Here is a 23,593-nt window from a genome sequence, read left to right as displayed (position 1 = left end):
TGGCAATTGTATTTTTAAGGGGGTTAAATTTCTGATCTTTCCAGAACCTGCTCATGTGTTTACACTATACAAAGTAGGGAGCCATGTAATATGTATAATTTCTTACATGATGAACCTACAACACAAGTACTGAATGCCTAGAAACTTGGCTTTAATTTTGTCTTTGCATAAGGTATTCAGATGAAATGGATGTTTATTTTTGGAGAAATCCTGGTGTCCTTACTCAGGCAGACTCCCACTGATGTTCTGATGGGAGTTTGCCTGAGTTTTGGGGCTTCGTCGTACATTAGGTACAGTTTCAAAATCTTTCTAGAGGGCCATCATAGGTTTGATTCTTAGAGGTGCTAAGCAACTGCAGTGTCTTTTGGAAGTTCCTTCCAGTCATGGATGCTGAACCCTTCTCAGAATCCAGCCCTGTGTTTGTGTGTCTTGAGTTTCATGCTCATGGAAAAAGTGCCTGACTGGCAATTCTAGGATTGATCTGTCCTATCCACGGACTAGGTGCTGCGTTAATAACAGTAGCAGTACAAACTCCCCCATGCACTGCTCTGTCAGTGTGCTGCTGTCTCCTGATTTGGAGGGGAAACTTCTAGGGGTGAAAGTATTATTCAATCCCTGACCTATCTGTTGAAGTCACCACTTAGCGCCAGTTGTGGTAATGGTTGACAGGGTTGCTTGTCCAAAGGGAATTGTCCTGAGGCCACTAAACTCACTTCAGATATGTTGTATATAACCATGCAAATTGTATTCCATTGGTGTCAGTGTTTCTGGATCTTAGTCTCTCGCTATTAACAAAATATCTTAACGTTATTGTAACAACTGAAGTCTGAACATTTTTAAGAGCTGTCACAAAATATTCAAGAAGGGTCATTAATCTCAAAAATTAAGTGGCCAGATTAGGATAATTAAAAATAATATGCAGAATAATCCCTCCCACCCCTCCAAAAAAAAAAAAAAGACATTAGAGTGTTTGACAGAACATTGCATGCTCAGCTGGTTATCTATCATCTGGTTGTCCTGTAACATTAAATTTGGAGGCTGCAGGGAGTGGGTAATGGCAGTGCTTAATTTGTAATGAAAGACATTCTGGGGCTCAAGCAATTAGGTGCCAAGGCTCAAGTAATTTTTTTTACTTTCATAACTGACACAGCAAGCCCACTATGAACTGCCAAATATAGATGTGCCAGGGCTTAGCCCTGGCTCAACTGAAGCACTGGGTAAGGGGGATATGGAGCCATTTGCCAATAGGTCTCTAATTCAAATCCATTGCCGGTTGATAGTGACCAGTGATCAGGTTGCTCAGTGATTTGTGAGTGGATGACTTTAGTCCATTTCTTAATAGTCAGATGTTAAAATCACTACCTTCTATTGTCAGTCTTAGCAGAGGGGCTCACCCATAGGAATGCTGGGGGTGCACCTGGGAAGCTCCCAATGCTGCTGTCCTTCTTCTATTAGTACTGTGGATTTCTAGAGGGCCTTATCTTGAGGGCTTTCAACAGGGCACCTTTCACAAGCCCTAAAGACACATTAAAGCATGCATCTCATTTTATAAAACTTAAATCTTAATTTGAAAGGTGCTCAGATTTGTACTTTTTTTTTTTTTTAAGTATTGTGCAGAGGGTCTTATAAACTTGAATGTTGATCCCAAACTCAAGCCCTTTCTTGATCAGCTTTTTTGTTTCCTTTAAAAAAGGACATAAAGCAAAGGGTGAGAGCTGTACACCTTGTGGAAGACCTACATCCTAGTGAGAGAGAAGTTTGCACCTATATTTGATCTGACACTTTTTAAATATTGTTTAGCAGTCCATAAGCTGTTGAAGTTTATACCTAAGCCGAAGTCTGTTTGTTTTAGGTGACTGAGTGGACTGGACTGAAGTAATTCAAGGATGCAGGAATGTCCTGTTGAGCGCACATTTTTTTTTCCCCCTTCAGGTTTTTTTTTTTTTCAAATGGACGATGTGTTTGCCATTCCACTAACTTAGTTAAAAAATTACAGTGCATAATCTTGTGCTTCAGGGCATTAACTGATTTCTAGCTGGTGTTGGGTGGAAAAATAATTCCTCTCCAGCATTGCACGGTTGGCCAGGTACATTTTGGAGGACTTTCACTTTCTTCTAAAACATCAGGTGTAGGCCATAGGCAGGAGCAAGATACTGCATGCTTTCTGGCCTAAAACCAGTTTACCTATGCTACTTATGAATCCTTCCAACATCCCTGTGATCACCGTAGAGGAAACTGAGAAGTTAAATGATTTGTGCACAGCCACAGAAGGAGTCTGCCAGAGCTGGCATTAAAATGTCAGAGTTCCTGGCTCTCTGTCATGTGCTGAGGTGAGAGAGATCAAGGTTTGGTTCCAGTGTGACAATTTCTGTGTATTGCTTAATAATGTTACACTAATAAGTGAAACGTTACTTTGTTTTAAGCAGTTCCAGTATTGGGTGGACGCTGGGTGTAATTTTGTAGCTGCTGAACTCTGAGTTGGCATTTCATCAGTTACAAGCAATCTTTTCTTTCTCTTGCATGAAGATTGCCTTTCTTTTAAAAACCCGCACGCTGTTTGTTCATGTAATGTTTTCCAGCAAGGACAATTATAGGATAGTTAACCCTTCAGTTTAGTTAACGTATACAAAGTCAAGAGACAGTGAAAATGCATTTCCTGGATTACTAGCATTTTTACTGCTGTCACTGCTTCAAATCTGAGCTTGTCTCATGTGCAGATTTAATAATATAGTCAGCTCAAAGGAATGCTGTTCACCCGACTTCTTTTAGCGCCTCTCGGAGCTGCCTTTCCCCGCTTTCCTAGGTACAACTCCTCTAGGTCTGCCACATGTTCCAGGTACATCTTGTTGCGCCATTAATTTGAACAGGCATTGTGGGAAGACTGTTGTTGAGACGCGAGTGCAGTTGTACAGCAGTAACAAGGTCAGGAGACTGCTGTTTAATCTAAGGATCTGCTATGACTGTCTGTCACTCAACCACGGAAGTTTTAAAAGGGACTGATCTTTAGACTGGAGAGCATTGCTTCTGTCTTAGGTTGCCTGTGAGTGATAGCAATCAGGAAGGAATTCAGGTGGCAACTTTGGAGGCTCTGTTTACTTTCTTGTCACATGTTTGGTTGGTCAATCTAGGCAGTCCGTTATTTTGAGGAGTTATTTAAGGGTCTGACGTTCCTGTATTGTGTTCTATATTTGAAAAGTAACAGTCAGGGGACAGTGTAGGATTTGGCTAGAGCAGACACAGTAGAAGGACCTCGCTCCCTCAGCATTGAAATCCATGACTGGCTTTGTGTTTGGAAGCAGATCCACTTTCAGACACCACTGTCTCTACAGGCCTGTGCACCAACATCAGTGGTGGACATGTCTCCCAGCAGAGAGTCTCTACATGAGGGACTCTTCTAAAGTAACCCTCCCCTTTGCATCCGGAACTCGTGATGCCCTGGGTGGAAATTGTTTGCTAAAATCCCCTCTTGTAGACAAGGCCCTAAAGACTTAATTTTTTACGAGGCCTAAAAAAAGGAAGAGGGAAAAACCATATGAACTTGGGGGAAGGTAGGGAGGGTCTTTATTCTGCCAAATTAAAAATCCAGATATGCACATAAAGTAACCAGTCATTACTGTAACTCTCCTCTTCCCTGTTTCTTTATGCTTCAGTTCTCCCTCCCCCTGCCCCATTGCGGCATGCCTCAGGTTAGATTGTAAGATCCTTGGGGCATGGTACAGGTCTTTCATTTGTGCTGGAAGGCACTTAGGCACTGCATAAATAATAGTAAAAACACTGGTTCTCATCTCAGTAAGCACATGAGCATTTCAATTAAACAAGCTTTACTGTACAGACCATATGTCAGCTACTCCAAATGGATGAGCTTTGCGTTTTGTCTTTTTTTTTTTTAAACTGCTCTTAACTAGAATAATTTGTTAATCTGTCTTTGGCTCTTAGTAAGTACAGACCTTTTGTCCCTGTAACAAACTCTTTGCCCTTAGGGAGGGGCCGAACTACCTTCATTTGAATAAACTTCATTCCAGCTTTCAGGAAAAGCTATATCTCTGTTACTGTATTTTGAAATCTTTGCTACTGCATTTCTGTCTTCTCCCTCCCCCTTACCCTTTCTTCTCTGAAGGAAAATTTTAAAGGAGCAGTCCACTTAAAACAAAATTCCTTATCTGTTGCTAATACTCTTGATTTTTAGAAGTGCCCTTAACCTAAATTTCCTTTTGTAGGGTCTCTTTAACTCCAGAAAACCAAACCAATGTTAAAATTATCCCTGTTCTGGGGTCCAGGTGCCCTAGGGTTACCAGATGGGGGGTGGGGGGGAAATAGGTGCCTATATAAGAGAGAGCCCCAAAAATCATGACTGTCCCTATAAAATCGTGACATCTGGTCACCCTAAGGTGCCCTCACCCATCAGTCTTGTTTTGGGTTTTTTCCCATCCATTTGGGAAGTCAAGACACAGTCTCCTGTAGTTGCTGATATGTGTTTTTTTGAACTTCGCACTTTGCCGTAGGCTCTGGCCTTTCGACACAGTTTGGGAGCAGTGTTTGAACTGTTTACCATTGCAGCTAAGCCTTTTGGCCAGCCAATGGTAGGACCACGTTTTAAAAAAAAGTTTTGCCCAGCCAAACTATGCCGGAAATGGTTTGAAATGTAACTCCCAGACTCGGCCAGTGTAGGAGAGGGACCCAAGATGCTAAAAGTCCAAAGCTTAGAAAGCATTTCAGTTACTGCAGGAAAGAGCCTCTGAGCCAGCAAGATTGACGCAGCACAAATGAATGTGGCCTGGAGGGTCAACTACAGCAAAACTATTTTTCCGGTATCCACGAAAGAGCATAAAAGGTGCAAACGTCTACCTGAACTAGAACAGCTCTTGTTAAACATGACTTGAGCATGGTTGGGCCTAACCGATCAGATTCTGGTGTGACTCTACTCTCTTTGAAAGAGTGAAGAATTTTCCCCATTTAAATATCCGTGGTGTTGTATGTAGTGCCCACAGAAGAGACTCCCAATACAGCACTTTCTATCTCGTGTTTACCTCCTGTTTTAACTGGAATGGGCATCGCTTTAGCTGTAGGGTTGATGAGCTTTTTTGGTCAGCTACAAACTACAGGGAGTGAAGGAACTTCACATGATGCAACTCTGTGTGTCCTGCAGCCTCTGGAGACTAAACGTGATGCTTATAACCCTTAATGGTACCTACAGATGGTTTAAAATAAACATGGATTACAGATCACAGGGGACAGCGCCAACACACTTAGGGGCATTTGCTAAGGAAAATGTGTTGGTTGCATCAAAAGAGATGATGGAATTTTAATTTGGAAAGTTGGAACCTCCAGGTTATAGGTGCCCCCTGATGGGATGAAGAGAGGCAGTTTCCATGACATCCTGTCTCTCTCGATGGAATCTTAAGGAAATAATCAATCCTCCTTTGAAGATGGCATAAGCTTTTGGGGTACCTATTAAACTTGCTTCCTCCTATATAAATATCACCCACTACAAGTGGAAACCCCCCTCCCCAATGCCTTCACTGTATCTGGTTAACTTTCTTCGAATGAATCTAAAATACTGTAGTTTGTGCTGTATGCAGAACATTCTCTCTTGTTCAGGTCCAGTTAGAACTAGCTGAATTTTGCTGTTTTTATCGAGGATATTTTTTTTATTGCTCGTCCTTAAACCTCTATTGCCTTTAGTGTGCGTACAAATAGCTTAAATATAACTTGTTCAATCTGAGCTAACAGTTTGGCCAAAATTTCCCCATGGAGTAAGTAGATCCAGCTCCTATGCTAGTTGCATTTGCTTAAATTAGGTCTCTGTTTGGCTCTTTATTTCCAGTTAGGGGCCTTATACACATTGGGTAGAAGTAAAATGATAAAGTTGGTGAATTTACAGCTTTGGTAACTAGAATTAAGTTTAAATTTGTTGCAGTTAGCAACGCCATTTTAAAATGGAACGAGTCTATACCAGGAAGGTCTCTTCTCGGAGGTTGTCTTTTGCACAAAGACCCACATGAACTCAAAGGGTTTTTAAACTGAAGTCTGGAGCATGTACAGCTTGTGCTTCTGTGTATAAGGAGGGAGAGTTGAAGCTGTCAGTATATCTCCCCTGTTTTTTGTGCTTCTGAAAGAGACATTAGTTGGAAGAAGTAGGCGTTTTTAAGCATTTCAAACTTGGCACTATATCCTGAAGATAATGGGGCTTCTCGTGACTAAGGGTTTTCTTAGGCCCTTACTGCGTCTTACTTATAAAAGGGGTAATGAGACAGAAGTCCTATAAAAGGAAATCTGAGCTGCCTCGACTGGATCTGGAGCTAGAATGAGTTTCGGTGGGAGAGATTTTTGTCCTGCTCTTTTAAAAAGGCAAAATACAAGAACAATAGAAGCTAATCGGGGATTTAATTTTGTATAAAGAACTTTCAGCCTGTTTTTTTGTTTGTTTTGTTTGTTTTTTTTTCAACCTGTTCATTCCATTTCTTCTTGGCAGGGTGTTAGCTGGAGTACAAAATTCTGCTATGATGATTGGCTCTAACTTCCTAAAATTTTCTTGAGAAATGATTCTTCTGTTATGTATATGGGTGTGGGATTGACTGTTAACAAATGTGTCTATGATATGGTGTAGGGTGAAGACAGACTCTTGAGACATTCACAGCAGAGACCGGACTTATTTTTTACCTCCATAAATTTGGAGTTGGCCTATGTATACATGGACATAGAGTTCACAAGAGTGAATTACAATTAAACTAGATACAAATATTTAACATTACTTAAGCAAAACTGAAAGAAATGCTTTGACTAGGAGCATAAAACTTGCCATTGCAGAGTCAAATCTTCTGGCTCTTCAGACTGAGTATCTATCTTGGAACATGACTTTCTTATAATCTTCCCTGAAAAGGTTTTTTCCCAATGTAGCTTTCATTAGAGGATCTGTCTCCAAAGGAAAATAACTGTCCAGTAACACCACAGAAGCAAATATAATTAAGAGCCTACTAGACACTTTACTAGGGCACATGTACCCACGCATTAGTGGTGCTTATCCTGAACTGATGTATAGAATAGGACAAGAACAAGGAGGGTGGTCGGGTTATGTGGCTTAATTTTGTCCTTTCAATACTCTTGTCTGGCAACTTTGATTTGTATTGTAGCCTATTGAGAGAGTAGAGTTTTTAGTGCTCTTGTTACAAGGTGAAAATCTATAATCTACAACTCCTGCAAAGTTACAGGGGATTCCTAAAGTTAGTTTGAAACAGAGGCGTTTTGTGGGGCCAGAAAACTCATTTGGCAACTCTCTCTACCTCGTTCGCTCACCACAGTCCCTTTTTATGCCAATCCGGTTTATATGGATGGCTCTGCATGAGCCTAGGCGTGCCATAGTAACTAGCCTTGTTTTGTAATTCAATGCATCTTATTTGTTGTTAAACTTGGCAGAGCTGAAATGCTGTAACATGGTCCCATACTGCATCGGTACAGAGCCTGCTATCACCATTCTATTTATAACTCATTGCTGGGCTTTAACAGTCAGCCCAGTATCCTCTCTCTCTTTCTTAGGTACTTTGAAGAACTTTGATTTTTTTCTCCTGTCTTTGGGGCAGCAGGAAGAGGAGGAAGTCTTCAGCTTTGGGGAACTTTCCTTTTACTTTGTGGATGTCCTGGCATTCTGCAACTTGATATTTTGAAGACCGAGGCAGAGATGTTCCGAAGATGAAGGTCACTGGAAGGAACTTTGGGACAACTCCCACTATGGTGAATTCAAGGTTTAAATCTGCGTAAGATATTAGAAGGGAAGAAACAGATGAATGTTTAAGAGAATATTTTCTTTATTCTCTGACATAGGTCTCTTTGCGTGCTGGCAATCTAAATTATTAGTCTTGTGCTTTTTGTCTCATGGGGTTCAAGTAAGAATTTTCTTAGAAAATCTGATCAGCTAGCTACGTGGCGGCATTAACAAGTCCAAACTGTAGATGATGTGAGACCTGTCTTTGTTGTGTACTTAATATATGTGTACAAACGAGATTGCAAACAAAACTTACTTCTCCTGTTTGGTCTTTTATCTGTGTAACCTGTAATCATGGGAAACAGTATCTTTGCAAATTGCTGCAGACATGTCACTGATCTAATCTTCCAGACACACAGCTTTAATTCGTCTGAGAGGGCCCCTCTCTTACCCAAATCTCCCATTAGTTGCACTGCACCTCCTGATGTCTCCCTCCCTGTTCAAATGAAGTTAGATGTCTCGGAAGCTTGCAAATGCATGCCACTGTATCCGGACATTATTCTCAGCAATGCATCGAATGAAAGTCTGCAGAAATGGCCAGAATATGTTCAAGGCTTACCCAAGGAGAAGGGCAGCGAAGAAACTATGAAGGCCTCTGAAAACAGCTGCTCGAAACTCAGTGTTGCTGTTGCTAGCTTAATAAAGCAGGCAGAGGCATCTTCTGCTCTGGCCGTCCTTCCTGTCGACCTTGAGAAAGGATCAGCTACACAGTTAAATTATTCTCAGTCACTTGAGGCCTGCCAGAATTGCGGGAAACTTGAGGCCAATGGCCCAGACTCTAAATCGTGCAACCAGGAAGAGCCTGTTCCAGCTGACAAAAGAGCTGCAGCCCACAGAATGCCTGTTGTTGATTGGCAGCAAAACCAAGACCTCTCTAAAAGGGGAAAAGCCTCCAATTTGGAACCATCGTTAGCCGCTCCAGGTGTCCAATTAAAACACAGAACTAACATTTCTAACTTGGGGAGCTGTGAAACGGTTGAAATGCCTGAATCTAATCTCTCTGGAAAGGCTGAGAAAAGCCAGAATATCCAAGAGACAGTCTTGTCTGTTGTTACAGATGAGAATACACATATGATCCAGGATAAAAGCACTTGTTACTTACCGACCAATCCTACAATTGACCTAGATGATGAGTTAAACCTTGATCCTGATCTTGAAGTGAGCACACTGCCATCAAAGCAGAAGAAGAGGAGGAGGAAAAGGAAGCTTTGTTTTTTAGGTGCTTGGGGAGTGACTTTTTATTCTTCCGGGTGTGGGTGTGTTTTTATATATAATATATATATATATATATATAAAATGCCCTTATGAGGGGAGAGGTATGCTGGGAAGAAGTAAAGTTCCATTCAGACTCTGTATTCACTCCCTTAACGAACTCAAAACTTTTTTTCCTTTTGGGCTGAAATATCCCATGTTTGCTCTGTCACAAGGTGACTTTATTTGTTTATTTATTTATCCCTTTGGTATGTGCCAGCATCCCTTTTGCACAAAAGCTTTTTCCTTTTTCCATTTTATGAAAGCAAACTTTCCTCAGGCACAGAACTCAATCACTGCAATCTAAACGTCTGACTTCACAAGTGACTAGGGCTCAGTAAGGAATAGTTGCGGTATGAAATTGCAAGGTTGTGATCTTTTAAAGAGATTTTATGTGTTCAGTGGGTCTCTTTCCTACGTGCAGCTCTATGGTAACGTGCAAAAATTGCAGGTTTGTGTAGAACTATACTTAGACACAAGATATTTTAGGGTGGCTAATTTTTAAAATCCAAGTGTGCATTTGCACTTGTGCAACCAACTGGGGTTATTTTTTGCATCCAGCTCCCTCCCCTGGCTCTTTACAAGAGTAAGCTATTGCAGTGTTAAATTTATGCATTTATACACAGATTAGGAACTGCACAAGAAACACTAACGGTCTGCATATAGAACCAGTTGGTCCTCTTTATTTTATATATTGAGGCACGATGCGTACTTATGGGCAGTATGGATGAGTGAATATGAAAATTTTGTTCCGCGTGTGTAAATATAACATGAAGTTTACAAGCTAACTTTTAATTTCTTCTTTTGCAGAGAGGTAGCATGATCTGATGACTAAAGCCTAGTAAGAGAATGGAACCCTAACCGTGGGCCAATGTCGCTCTCAGGGTGAAGTTCCATGGTTAAGGCGGGGAAGAGAATAAACACTTCTGTGGCCATTTTCCCCCTTTATTTTTATTTTTCAAGGTCTAGAATGTTCAAAGTGGTGGGTGGGAGGATGTTGTCTTTGAGGTTGTGAAAGATACCTGCTAAATATGGTCTTCCATGTGATTCTGCCAACTATATGTGGCTATCGCCTGTGCATACATAGTGTCATAAGGTGTGTGGTTAGACCAGAGTGTGTGCAAACTTCTGCATGAAGAATTAAGGTATTTAGTCTGATATTCCTTTTTATTTTTAGGCAAATCCAGCCCCAGTTTATGCATCTCCTGGTATGATTCTGCTGTTCAATGGCCAAAGCTGGATTACAAGGGGCTCTTCACATTATTGCACTGAAGGCAGGCCTGGGGAAGGGAGGGATCAGAAGTACAGCTCTGTAAGTCTTTGGCTCCGTTTCCCTCTGGATGGGCAGGGTTATCTGGGCCATTGTGGATGAAATGGCCTCTAAGCAGCTCTGCAGTTGCTCTGTAGAATGGGGCAGGATCCTGCTCCTCCTCCTCCATCTTCCCTGTGCTTAAACTGGGAGCTGTGCAAAGGATTAGCCCCTAGGTTCGGGCAACATGGCAAAAGAGTCACAGCTGGTACTGTTGGATAGCTACACAGTTTAGTTCTCTTTCAGTAGATCCCGTCTGGTAGGTAAAATAAGTGAGTGAGGTCAGTGAAGGCAAGCAAGGTAGCTTAGTGGAGGGTTCTGGTGTGATGTCATAAAACACACAGGAGCCGAGCTACTTGGAACTCCGTGCGGGATCGGATTTGCGTTTCAGGTTGGTACTGTCCACAGGAGGCAGTATCCGTAGCAATAAACCAGAGTGATATGTTGCAGGAGCACTCGTGTGTGTGAGCCGTTACAATGCCAGTCTTTAGAAATAACGTGTTTATTTAAAACTCGGGCCAGCTGTGATCAGCTTGTTGCTGAATTCTACCGAAAAGGTGCTTAGGAGTTTAGCAGACATGCTGGCTTCTGTTCTTAGTGGAAATGCTTTGGAGAACAGGTTTATGTTCCCCCCTGCTCACCCCCCCCTTCCCCCCCCCATTTTGCTTCTTTCTGAAAAGGAGGACTTGTGGCACCTTAGAGACTAACCAATTTATCTGAGCATAAGTTTTCGTGAGCTACAGCTCACTTCATCGGATGCATACTGTGGAAACCGCAGAAGACATTATATACACAGAGACCATGAAACAATACCTCCTCCCACCCCACTCTCCTGCTGGTAATAGCTTATCCAAAGCAACCACTCTCTTTACAATGTGTATGATAATCAAGTTGGGCCATTTCCAGCACAAATCCAGGTTTTCTCACCCCCCCCACCCCCCCTCCCACACACAAACTCACTCTCCTGCTGGCAATAGCTCATCCAAACTGACCACTCTCCTTACACTGTGCATGATAATCAAGGTGGGCCATTTCCAGCATAAATCCAAGTTTAACCAGAATGTCGTGGGGGGGTTAGGAAAAAACGAGGGGAAATAGGCTACCTTGCATAATGACTTAGCCACTCCCAGTCTCTATTTAAGCCTAAATTAATAGTATCCAATTTGCAAATGAATTCCAATTCAGCAGTTTCTCGCTGGAGTCTGGATTTGAAGTTTTTTTGTTGTAAGATAGCGACCTTCATGTCTGTAATTGCGTGACCAGAGAGATTGAAGTGTTCTCCAACTGGTTTATGAATGTTATAATTCTTGACCTCTGATTTGTGTCCATTTATTCTTTTACGTAGAGACTGTCCAGTTTGACCAATGTACATGGCAGAGGGGCATTGCTGGCACATGATGGCATATTGTCTTAAATCTAAATATTAGTCACTTAAACCTGGGATCAAAGTGATAATCCTGTCAGGCTTCTGTTTCCACCCAGATTATTGGAAGCAGAGTATAAAATTCCTGGGGTCAAAGATTCTGCTCTTCTCTGCCCCTGTGAATCTGCAATAGCCACATTTTCTGCTCCATTACTGCTGCTCCATGGTGTTGCACTGCTGTAAATATGAAATTTTTGGTCCTGAATCCTATCTTGGGTTCAGCTAGGAAGATGGTGGGAATGCTTTTAGCATGCTGGGGGTTCTTATTTGTTTTTATCATTGTGCCAAGTGTGCATTTCCAGTTTGCAGACATGCTTAAAAGCAAGACAAGTGTTTGGAGTTTGGACACCAATTTCAGACTGTGAAGATATGTTTGTACCCTCAGAATGAACCTGCAATCACAGTGGTGACAGGCTCATGCTTAAGATGAGTAAGGACAAAGTAGGTTTTTGATTCCTTCATCTTTAACAGTCTGCTGATAGTGTTGCTAAATGCAGGTAAGGGGATACTAAAAACCTTACTTTATTTTGACAGTGTCGCTTATTTCTTAAGTTTGGGATGTAACTTGTTAGCAGGTTAATTTGGGACTGCATTTATACCGCTGTGTCTTAGGCCTGAGGATGAAATCTGCAGTAAAGTGTTTCTATTAAAAGGCATCATTGTTGTCTCTTGAAGTAACAGAATAACTTCAGCTCAGTGGTTTTCAACCTTTTTTCATTTGTGGATCCCTAAAAAATTTCAAATGGAGGTGCGGACCCCTTTGGCAATCTTAGACAGAGTCTGTGAACCTCCAAGGGTCTGTGGATCATAGATTGAAAACCACTGACTTAGCTATTGGATACTTCCCTGGCTTGTTTGAACATTATGGATGTAAATTTCTGATGTTCCATTACCTCTCTTTCTTACAGGAAGTAGATTCAAATTCAGATATGAAAATGGCACCTTGGCAGGGACCTTGAGCTAATTGTTTTTGAGAGGTGCCTACATCATGTGTGGGTTCAGTACAAATAGAGAGAATCACAATATGGTGTCTTGTCTCGATATTTTTTTGGTCTGTCCATGTGAGTAGATAGAAACTAATTCTTCTACTTAAACTGTTACATCAGGTGTGATGTAATTTGATCAAGCACTACAGGGTTCTCTATTCCCTCTAAAGAGTTGGTTTTCACCATAATATTTTGGTTTGCTTGTTTTTTCAACATAGTGATCAGCAGAACCTGAACACAGGTGAAGATTGTGATGTGAACCAATGGCCCAGAATATTTAGTTACTGCTGAAGTGTCTGCCCAAAGAAAACGTGGTTCAGTCACTTTAGTAGAGCCTGTGAGGATGGGCTTTGACCCAGAGGATTCTTACTGTAAGTGTGTATTGTCACTTTAAATAATAGTTTTAACCTCCAGGTTCTTCTAACAGTTGTGACCACAAAGCAGTTTGGTTAGAGGTTTAATGTAGAAGTAGAATGAATGTCCATATTTCTGTTTATAGTGATAAGATCAGGATAAGAAAGGAGGGGCTTCTGGCCTAAGGCTTCTGAAAAGAACACAACCAGTTCTCAGTTGTGATTCAGTAAATTACCCTACTGTATTTTTAAAATATTTTGTGTTGCACTTTCTTGTACAGAGTAGGGGCTCAGTCCTACAAACACATCCGTTTGTAAATTAAAACCTAAAAAACACAGGAGAGATGCCCAGAAATGTTTTGTAATTTGAAGAAATGAGTAACTTTACTCATGTGATATATCCATTGTTAGAATAGCACAACACACTGGTTCCAGGTTTGGACTGAGAGTTATAAAATAAAACTGCATTGCCTCTAAGAAAAAAGCCTAGCTTTTCTTTCTTTCTTTTTTTTTTAAATCCCTTTCTTACTAACCATCTTAAATTTTATTGAAGGTGAACTTGTAAAATTTATTTTCCTTTCCCTCTTTGTGCTGTTTGATTACCTCAGGCATTTCTCTGTGGGAAAACGCTGGCATAGCTGACGTTGTTTCTGTGTGTCATTTCCCTTTCTATCTGCTTCTACAGAGCAGCCGTGAAAGTTGATGACTCCTTTTAAAAGTGGGTAGGCGAAACTTCCATGCAAATCTCTTCTAGGCTTTGTGAGTCACTGGAGAGGATGCGATGCTTACCCTGAGGAGACACCCCTGCAGCGCTCCAAGTTGCGGTTGCAACGAAAGAGACCGCTTGTGTGGAAACGGCAATGTCCTGAAAACCCTTCCTGATTTGTAAAACCGTCTTTCTTTTCCCGAAGGCGACCTAAACTATTGGGTTAATCTACTGCTCTCTTTTGGTGCAGGATTAATTTCTTGCTCCTCAACGTGAGACCATGCTGGCTAGAGCTGGATCATGTGGTGCAAGTAAGCCTTAAACTGCCACCTCTTTGCTGCCCCTCTCTGCCCCATAGCTTTACCAATTCGTATCCTTTCGTGATGGCCAGTGGGGAGTATATTGCACCATATTGCATGATAGCAGCTCTTTGATGTGGCGAGGTCTTCTAGGAAGCAGTCCACCAAAACGGTGCTCACACCATTATTTTGTAACTTTTATAGCCCTGGAAAGTCATAAACAGAAGCTGAATTATTTAGAAATTTAGAATTTATTTAATAGAAATAGCCCTGAATTTATGTAGGAAAGCTCATATGCAGCCTCTCCTTTGATTGGGTAGATGGAGTTAATAGCACTTATCTATGACCAGTTGGTGTTGCTCAGTTCACACTTGGAGCCGGGGTAGTCCTGGCTTGCAGCATTTTTTAGCCCATGATGCCTCAGCAAAAAAAAACCACCACACACTAGCAGGAAAATGAGTGGCATGCCCGTCTCTAGAACAGCCCACCTCTGAGCAAGTCAGTTAATTTCCCCTTGCTTTTTAGGAAACTTCACTTACTTGCTGGGAACTTAGAAGTGTTTCCAGTTGACGTGTTTCCTGCCTCTGTAGCTATAGAAAAAGGTAGTAATCTTGGAGAATGTCAATTGGCCATGTTCCTCTCTACGGGCTATGATGCCGGAATGGCTGTTGTGTCCAAACTAGGTATCTCTGGTGGGTCTGTTTGGGTGAGATAGACACGCGTGTGCAGAGCAGCAAATGTTGGCTTGATTATAGCATCAGTGGGATCCTGGTGTGAGGCCTGCTGTACTAAGCCCATACGGTTTGCCAGGGCTGCAGGCAAGAGCTTCAGGGTGGCTGCTGGGTGGAAGAGCATAAAGACTGGCCTTTGCGGGTCTGGTGACACCAAGTGAAAGCTCCCCTAAGTCTAAAATAGCTTGTTGTACATGGGGCCTGCTGTAGCACCCTTGGGGCTAAACCCTGTCTCCCCACCTACACGTCCGCTAGAGCACAACAAGGGAGAACTTCCCCCTCCGATTGCAGGATCCAGCCTTGTCCTAGGCTCCAGAAGTCAGGTTATGTGGGAAGGGAGGGATAGTGCTGTCATCGACGCTAGTAACCCAAGAGGTAGCATTTCAGGGGCATCCTGTGGCCTCATCCCCCTGTGCACCAGGTTGTCTGAAGGGAGCTCTGCTCTATAGGTGTAACAAGGAGTGCCTCTCCCCAGGCTCTGGGGATGTGCATTTCAAAGACCCAGCTTCTCGGGTCACTGTTGCTCGGGCAGTGTGTCCGTTCCTCTTTCCCAGGATGGCTTGGGCATGTCAGAATCCTAGTGGAGCCTTTAGTCAGCTCTGCTCGTAGGTTTCTGTCAAAGCACAGCATGTAGGCACATGTAGAGGGACACTAAACATTAGCATCTGGGCAGTCACTGCCGATGGCACCAGAGGCTGTTAAAACAGCTCTGCTGTTTACCCCGTCCCATTGGATAGGGAGAAATTGTTTCCTGTCCCATTTCTTGCACCTGCTCTCTGTTGTAATTTGGCCTTGACAGTCATCTGCAGGTAGGAGGCCAATAAATTAGGAGTGATCTTAATCTGAAGCCATAATACCAGAATAATAATCCGATGGGAGAGAACGCTTAGCGCTTTGCTGGCATTAATTACTTAAGTCTCGTGGCCCCTACAAGAGGCAGGCAAGTAAATATGTTTATCCCCATTTTCCAGATGGTAAAAGTGAGAGACTGAGTGGTTACTTGACCATCTTGGGGCTGCAGAAGGAGCTGATGCTTTGCGGGTAGGGTGGCTGATGCTCACTGATGTATATTGAAGCGTCACAATGCTTGGTTTCACCTGAATCATCTACAACAATGAAGTGGCATGTTAAAGGAGTTTAGGCAAATGCTATGAAATACCCAGAAGTGCAGCTGGGGATGAGACAGTAACTGCCTAGAAGCAGTAGAAATGTAAAAAACCTATCGAGTAAGAGGATGATAATTTCATTTCACAGCAGTTTTTGAGGTTTTGACATTTGTTTTAGTTCTGTATTGGAACAAAGAAAAAAACCTTTTTAACCCCCCCCCCCACACCTCCCAAAAGAAAGTATCTTTCGATGTGGGAAGGGGGCTGTCTCCTGGTAAGGAGGGCACCAGAACAGAAGTTTTTCACCCCAGATCACTCTGAATCAGGAAGAGTGGGGACTTGTACCTGGGTCTCCCGCATCCCCGGTCATTGTGCTTAACCACCAGGCTACAAGGTGACACTGTCTCTCCTTAAACCATCCTGATGAAAACTTCACTGAGACTGATGTGCTGCTGGCAAAAGCTTTCAGCTTTTAGGAAACAGCATATTTTAATTAAATAAAATTTTGTGTAGCTCTTTTATTAGATCATCCAGGCCAGCCCCTTCCTTCATGACCAGTACAGTAATATTCTCTCTACCGCACATTCCCCAGTGTTCTGCCCAGTCTCATTTAAATTATTGAGCTGTAGGGATTTCACATGACTCTCTAGGAGCATTATGGATTTTGAACAGATCACTGCTGTTATCACGCTGCCAATGGCCAGTTGTCCTTGAGTAAGAATCTGTCTGTGTCCAGGCAGCCGCACCAGGGTGGGCATGGAGGAACTGCAAAAAAACCAAGTTATTTCGTTTTGCATGTGTCAGGTGAAGTGGTGTTCTTCACACAAAGTCTCTCCCATTGTACTGCAAGACATCTGCAAAGTAATTTTAAAATGTAAAGAGTTATGTGACGCACACAGGGGCGTGGGAGCTGTTTGTGTTTCTGTGAAGTAGCTTGGGTCCCACGTGACATGTGGGTTAGGAATGCAACTGCCCTCTTTTAGCTGAACAGGAGAGCAAGGGAAGGTATTTAAGAACCCACGTAACTTGTTGGTGCACAGGTTACAGCTGCCCTCGGGCTGCAAAGCACCACACACCCATCTTTTCATCAAGAAGGTTCTTAAAATTGAACTGAATTTTTCTAGGCTGAGCCATTCTCCCTGTTTCTCTTTTTTTTTTTTTTCTCCCTACCTCTTCCCTGCTGATTCGGCTCTCTTTGGGAGATGTGTACCCCTTGGGCAAGGGAAAGGGTGTTATGTATGCAAGTGGTAAGGTATGGCACACCTATTTCTATTAAACATTAATTGTATGGGGGCAGGGGGAATCTAATGACTTGGGCTTTTTTTAAACCACAGATTGTTGAAAGCTGGTCCCCAGCTTTTGGTAGCCTGGTATGTTAAGCATCCTGAGGCGACTGGCTTTATTGTTTTGGGGCCTTGCTAAATCTTTCTTTCCCCTCTCCCGCATTGTGACTAGAACACCCATCTGGCATGGCTTTAATGAACGGTGACGGCTCTTACGAGCACCTCAAGGAGGAGAGCAGGCAGAATGGCCACGAGGAGGCTGACCCAGGGGATGATGCGAACGACCAGGAAGTTATCGTCATACAGGACACCGGCTTCACTGTCAAGATCTACGCTCCGGGGATAGAACCCTTTTCCCTACAGGTGAGCGTCTGTTGAGGAGATGCAGCAATGGCAGCTGGTTTAGAACTAATTGAGGTGAGAGTGGGGGAGAACAAGGCGGTTATAAGGGCAAGACCCAGACTGGAAAAGGGGCTTGTGCCCAGATTGGCTGACCCTTGCTGGCTTGCGTGTTAATCATTTATGCCGGCATATAGTATGACACTTGCAAAGCTAATCAAATACTAACTAATTAATCCTCTCAACGCATCTGTGTGAGGGAGGAAGGTAGGTCCGGCATTATCCCGAGAGGTGAGGGGAGCGGGAAGAAGAGAGATGTTAAATCACTTGCTCCAGGTGTTGGGGGAAGGCGGGAAAGCAGTGTCAGGGCTGGGGTTAGAACTCTGTTTCCGTGAGATCTCCCTATTTCGGAATACACTGCATGGCAAAAGCTAACCAGAAGCCTCTGAGGTTGGTGCCCGCACATCCGACCTTCTCTCCCAATGAGTGAAGGGTAAAGAACAGGTGACTGGCAGCTGTGTTTTGGCAGAGCGACACTTGCAGGAAGTCCGTTTAATTTAATAATGACCCTTAGCCAGCATCTCATGGTCACAAAGAGGCCTTTCCTCCATGGCTGGCTGTTTTTCCCTCTCCCTTTCCAAATCTTGCCCGAGGACAATGACCCAGAGCTAGGTAGCGGTGCTGACACAATGCAGAGGGAAAGAAAGGAGGCTGTATGAGCGAAGGGAAATGTAGTGTTGGAGGCTGCCTGGGGCAAACCTGTGGAAGCTTAATTGACAACAAGGAGGGCGTCGTGCCCTGGATCCTGAAACAAACGGGGAGTCAATGGCGCTTGGAAGATGTGGCCGCATTTCTCAGCGCGCCTGTAGCAGTGTGCTTTTCCCTCTAGTACCTGGTGCGTGGGCACCTGTCGTTAGCCTTCCTACGACCACACCTTCCAACCCTGTCTGTGTGGGCAGTGGCTTTGTTTCGTATGATGAGGCCGCTCCAAGAGTTCTTTCTCCTCTCCGTTCACGCACCACCAGGCTAATTCTCTCCCCGTCGTTCTAGTCCAGTGGCATTGTGTTTCCAGGTGTGCACAGCAGGATCCAAGGTTAAAAATCATTTAGGATCCAAAGTCCGGAGCTTGGAGAGGCAACGTGAGCTCATGGGAGGCAAAGTCAGGCTGAGCATGTTGGGTCAAACAGCCGGCCCTTCTAGCTGCTCAGAGAAGGGCTGCCTTGCTTGGCAGGATGATTAAGGGAGAGATCTGCTCACCTGCCTTCCTCTGGGGCATTGACAGCTGCTGTGAGATGGGGCAGGTTCCTCAGCCTTGCTGCGGCGAAGTGCCAAGGAGGCTGTGAAAAGTGGGCCAGTCCCTAGTGGCAGGGGTGGCCTCTGTAAAGGCAGTGTCACGCCCTCTCTCCCACCTCACCCCCCAAAAAAGGGATGATAATCCATAGTCTCTTTGGCTTTGGGTCGCTAGGATTCCTGGTAGATGCTTCTGGGATGGTGCTAGGCTGTGTGCAAAAATGTGCTGTGATGGAGAGTTAAGATGAGTTCCTGCTTGTGGCTCGAAGGGCAGGGTTGTTCCGGAAGCTCCTTTTTGTCACTGGAGTTGGGGTGAATCTACTAGCATGTGACTCATTGACAAACATCTGCTCCCGCGGATCGGGATGGGCTTTGATGGGCTGGGCGGCTGTTGTACTTTGGCACTGAGAACAGCCTAGGGAAAGTGTTTTCCCGGAGGCGTGTGAGTCTCTAAATGAAGGGGAAACCGTATCTACCTGTGGCCAGCAGAAAATACAGTTAAATGATCTCCTCAGCGCAACCAGATGAATCTGAACTTGGCTCCTTTTTCCTTTAATTCCTTTTGCCTGTTAGTTTTAATTGGCTAATAATAGCAGGGTATGCTGTTTACAGCAGCTTATGTAAACCATCCTGGGTCTGCATAGCTTGAGAATGGCCTAAATGATGTTTGAAGGGTTAGACAGGAGCCTCGGTAGGCCAGTCACGTAAGTCAAGACAACTTTGTTGCTGAAGCTGCATGCTTGAAGGCTGAATTTTCCCCCCAAGATGCAGTGTGGCTGTACGTGCATCACGTTGTGTGTGCAAAGCAAATTAGATAGGGGAAATAGCCATCTCGGTTCCTAATTATCCATTTTGCCACTGGCATCCTTAAAAATCTGGCCCCAAATACTTAATATTGGTGTAATCTTCCCTTGTTTGCTCTTTTCTAGCCAGAAATGCCCAGGACCCTATGTGCACGGCGGCAGCAAGCCATGACATGCCCGTGCTGCATGGTTCCATGCCTCAGAACCACAATGGCTGATACTTTTTGGGGGGTGCGACGGGAAGCAGAGCAATGTGGGAATGTTTCTCCCCCCCACCAAGTCCAAGAGAGCATTGAGGGAGGGTTAAATCCGACCTTCCCAAACTCCATGAGAATGCAGTGGGCCACAAATGCGCTAAAGCCATCATCTTCTGCACCACAAAGGGACAGGCCATGGAGAGACCATCCTTGGGAATTAGGAATCCCATGCATGCTACAGAGCAGTGCTCCTTGCCAGCACTCCCCACGGAGATATCCCTGGAAACACAGAAACCTAGTAACTTGCTGGCATGCTGCACTGGTAACTTGGGTGGCAGAGAGATGGCTAACCTCCTCCATCACAGAGACAAGAAGGAGGTGGACCTGAGTGTGTAACTCGTTTGATTTATTTGTTTTGTTTGTTTTTGTTTTTTAAGGTCTCTCCCCAAGAGATGGTGCAGGAGATCCACCAGGTGCTGATGGACAGAGAGGACACCTGCCACCGAACTTGCTTCTCTCTGCAGCTGGATGGGAACGTCCTGGATAACTTTGCTGAGCTGAAAACCATTGAAGGGCTGCAGGAGGGGTCGGTGCTGAAAGTGGTTGAAGGCACGTTCTATAAACTAGGGGGGCAGGGGAACAGTCTTGAGTGATAGAAAATGAAACCCCTGGATTGTCTTTCTACAGACTTAGTGCCAGTGAGGACAAGGTACTTGATTGACATCTCTGGAGATGGGGAGGGGCCTTCTCCATCCCCACTGCCACTTCCTCGCCTTAGCCCTCACTTGTCAGGACCAACCCCATGGCCCATTCAGTCCTAAGCCCCTCTGGTGACAGGCCACAAGAAAATCTCTTGTGGAGGTGGTTCTTGCAATGTGACCCCTTTCCATGGCTGGGGACTGGACTGAGATCAAACTCCTTTCATGCAGGCCACTGAGCTTCTGTCGGGTGGGGGATAACTTCCTGTTGCCACTAGTCTTTGCACCATTAGCCTACAGGTGAATGGCTAGGTAACCAGCAAACTACTCCTTCCCAGGTAGTATCCACAAAAGGTGAAGTTAATAATATAAAACAAGTAAGGCCCTGGGAGGGCAGCCATTGCACAGTGCGGGGTGCTCCTGTATCCAGTGAGCTTTACCCATGCCAACTATACCAGGGGAAAATGCCATTTCATGGCTGCCCCCATACCAAGAGCAGAACACACCAGCAGAACAGTGAAGCGTCCAACGCCATGCTGGGTCATCTTTTAAGGAACCTGGTTATTGGAGTTTGGGCTTACGGGCTTTACTTGCTCCCCAAGAAAGCCCCGAAAGCTTACAGATTAGGTCAGGCGGCGTGCAAGACCTTCACGCCAGCAGAGGTGCCTTGTCATGCTGCAGCAACGAGCAAGTGGATGGTGATGTAAAATTGCCAGTTGCCGTTCGTGCTTGTAACGAGTCCCTCACTAAGGACAAGCAAGTGAGGCACAAGAACGGCTGTAAAATGAGGTGGGCGAAATTAATCCCTGGCTGAACTCCCTGGATATTAGCCGAGTGTATGTGTGTGTGGAGACCTTTGAGAGCCACAATGAGAGTAAACTGTTGTGACCCTGAGACTCTCTCTCCTTCTGATGATCAGAGCCCTACACGGTACGGGAAGCCAGGATACACGTGCGTCACATTCGGGACCTTCTGAAGAGCCTTGACCCATCAGATGCTTTCAATGGTGTGGACTGCAACTCGCTCTCGTTCCTGAGCGTCTTCACAGAAGGAGACCTAGGAGGTATGGGACAGAAGGCATCTCGGGTGTGACGAACCCGTCGGCTGCGGTAGAAAATGCAGCCGTCCCGCCATGCTGACTGTTTAATCGGTTAAAGCGCTTGGTTTAATTGATGGATGCCCCATATAAGTGGGGCCTAGGGTAAAACTCTCAACACTCCTTTCCTAATATAAATAATTTATTGTTAGGTGGTAGAGAGAGACACTGTGGAGTCAGGAGTCCTGACTGCTCTTCCTGGCTCTGTCACTGGCTGCAGGCCACTTAATGTGTACTCTGCCTGTCTATATTAGGTGCTTATGTGGCTTAAATGACTGCAGTATGTGGGTGCCTCGTGCTTTAATGTGTTTATCCTCACGGGACATAGTGAGGTAGAGCAGTGCTATTCTCCCCATGGGGCAGATGGGAACTGAAGCACAGAGAGATTAAGTGACTAGCCCAGCCTCACACAGGACGTTTGTGGTGGAGCGGGAATTGAACCCGGGTCTCCCAGAGCCCAGGCTAGTGCTCTAACCCTTGGACTATCTTTCCTCTCTGGGATGGGTCTGTTTGCCCATCTGTAACGTGAAGGCCTGTTAACCCCTCAGGGCATAGTTGGACACTCTTTCCCAGGCTCTTACTTAAAGGTGTGCAGTGGGGAGAGTCCAAGGTGGGGGACTGCTTCTCTATTCAAACAGCGGCCAAGACTTTCAAAACCTGGTGCCCAAAGTTAGGATCCCAAGTCTGTATTTGGGTATCTGCATAAGCGACCTGAGTTTCAGAAGCGTGAAGCACCCAGCCACTCTCATTGAGTTGGGAAGCGTCTTAACGCAGGGACGTTGAGCTGCAGTTATATATGGGTGTGGCAGAATTTTTGATTTTTTTTTTAAATAATTTTGACAGATAATATCAGTGTTAATTTTTTAAGCTTTTTTTTATTATTTTATCAATCTTAAATGTTGACAGTTGCAAGAAATTACAGGGTGGTCAGACAATTTATTTAATGACAGTCAACGTTGAGATTCAAGAAGGTAAAGTTTTATAAGGGTTCAAACACAAATTTCACCATTATTATTGACGGAAACTTTGTTCCATTGGTTAGTGTGTGTACAGTGAAATGGATGTTCACTAATTAAAAATCTAATCCTTCCAAGGCTAGTTATATTCATGCTGGGATGTTTTCACTCTTGAGAAGCGTACCTGAAAAGTGGATATTATTTCTGGATACACTAGCGTACAAGACAGAGGTAACCTTTCAAAGGAGTGTAAAGGGGTTAGGTGCCAAAATCCTTTCAACAGTGCCCAAGATGACTTTCAGCAGAAGTTATAAATGTCTCCTTTAGGACGCTTTGCAAACTCCAGCCTCGGTGCTTAATAAAAAACACTTCTTGCTATAATGCTAATGTCAGGTTGGGAGAAGGGAGTAGCTGTCAGTTGTTTGCACAGTGGTCCTAGCTAAAGTGCAGTTCTGACAGACCAAATAGATGGGGTCAATTCTGGAGGGGGAATTCAAGCGATCGAATCCCACATGGAAATATTCTGCACTGCATACAACCAGGCAGTCACTGTTCAGCATTGCTTTCCTATCTGTTCATTTGTTTAGACAGTGGAAAACGGAAGAAGAAAGGTACTGAAATGGAACAAATTGACTGCACCCCTCCTGAACATATCCTGCCTGGTGGCAAAGAGAGACCCCTCTGTGCCCTCCAGCCCCAGAACAGAGAGTGGAAGGTAGAGTTCTCTTGCATCTTTGAAGATGGCCATCTGGGCCACTCTTGAAGGGACACATTCTGGGATTGAAAGTTACATTGAAGTGACCTTTGGGACTTGCTCTGTTGAGTCCTGGACTGGTGGCTGAATCGTTAGCACTGCTAGGCCACAGGCATAAAGTTCAAGGTCCAGTATTCTGCACACAGACTACACGGGATAGGTGGATCGCTTTATAACAGTGACCCATTGTCTTGAAAGGGTGGGGGGAGGAGGGGAGAGCTTCTGTTTCTAGCCCTTGCAAATTCGAGGATACT

At 44.3% G+C, this 23,593-nt stretch overlaps 1 protein-coding gene across 2 annotated transcripts in view; it reads left to right on the top strand.

Moving 5' to 3' along the window:
- The window catches only part of CLUH (clustered mitochondria homolog), a 56,422-nt gene that overhangs the window by 4,542 nt on the left and 28,287 nt on the right, over window positions 1-23,593 (top strand). Inside the window, exons 1-5 of one of the 2 annotated variants that reach the window (XM_084651005.1) lie at window positions 8,039-8,978; window positions 17,379-17,569; window positions 20,273-20,444; window positions 21,453-21,596; window positions 23,173-23,300. In XM_084651005.1, the coding sequence (XP_084507131.1) occupies window positions 8,054-8,978; window positions 17,379-17,569; window positions 20,273-20,444; window positions 21,453-21,596; window positions 23,173-23,300 (1,560 nt within the window). In that variant the 5' untranslated portion in view covers window positions 8,039-8,053. Of the gene's footprint in view, window positions 1-8,038; window positions 8,979-17,378; window positions 17,570-20,272; window positions 20,445-21,452; window positions 21,597-23,172; window positions 23,301-23,593 lie in introns of those variants that run through there. The other variant, XM_084651004.1, reaches the window with a different exon arrangement.

The sequence above is a fragment of the Lepidochelys olivacea genome (assembly GCF_965140295.1).
Source record: "Lepidochelys olivacea isolate rLepOli2 genome assembly, chromosome: 17".
Taxonomy (NCBI): Eukaryota; Metazoa; Chordata; order Testudines; family Cheloniidae; genus Lepidochelys; species Lepidochelys olivacea.
This window is presented reverse-complemented; position numbering and strand designations above follow the sequence as displayed.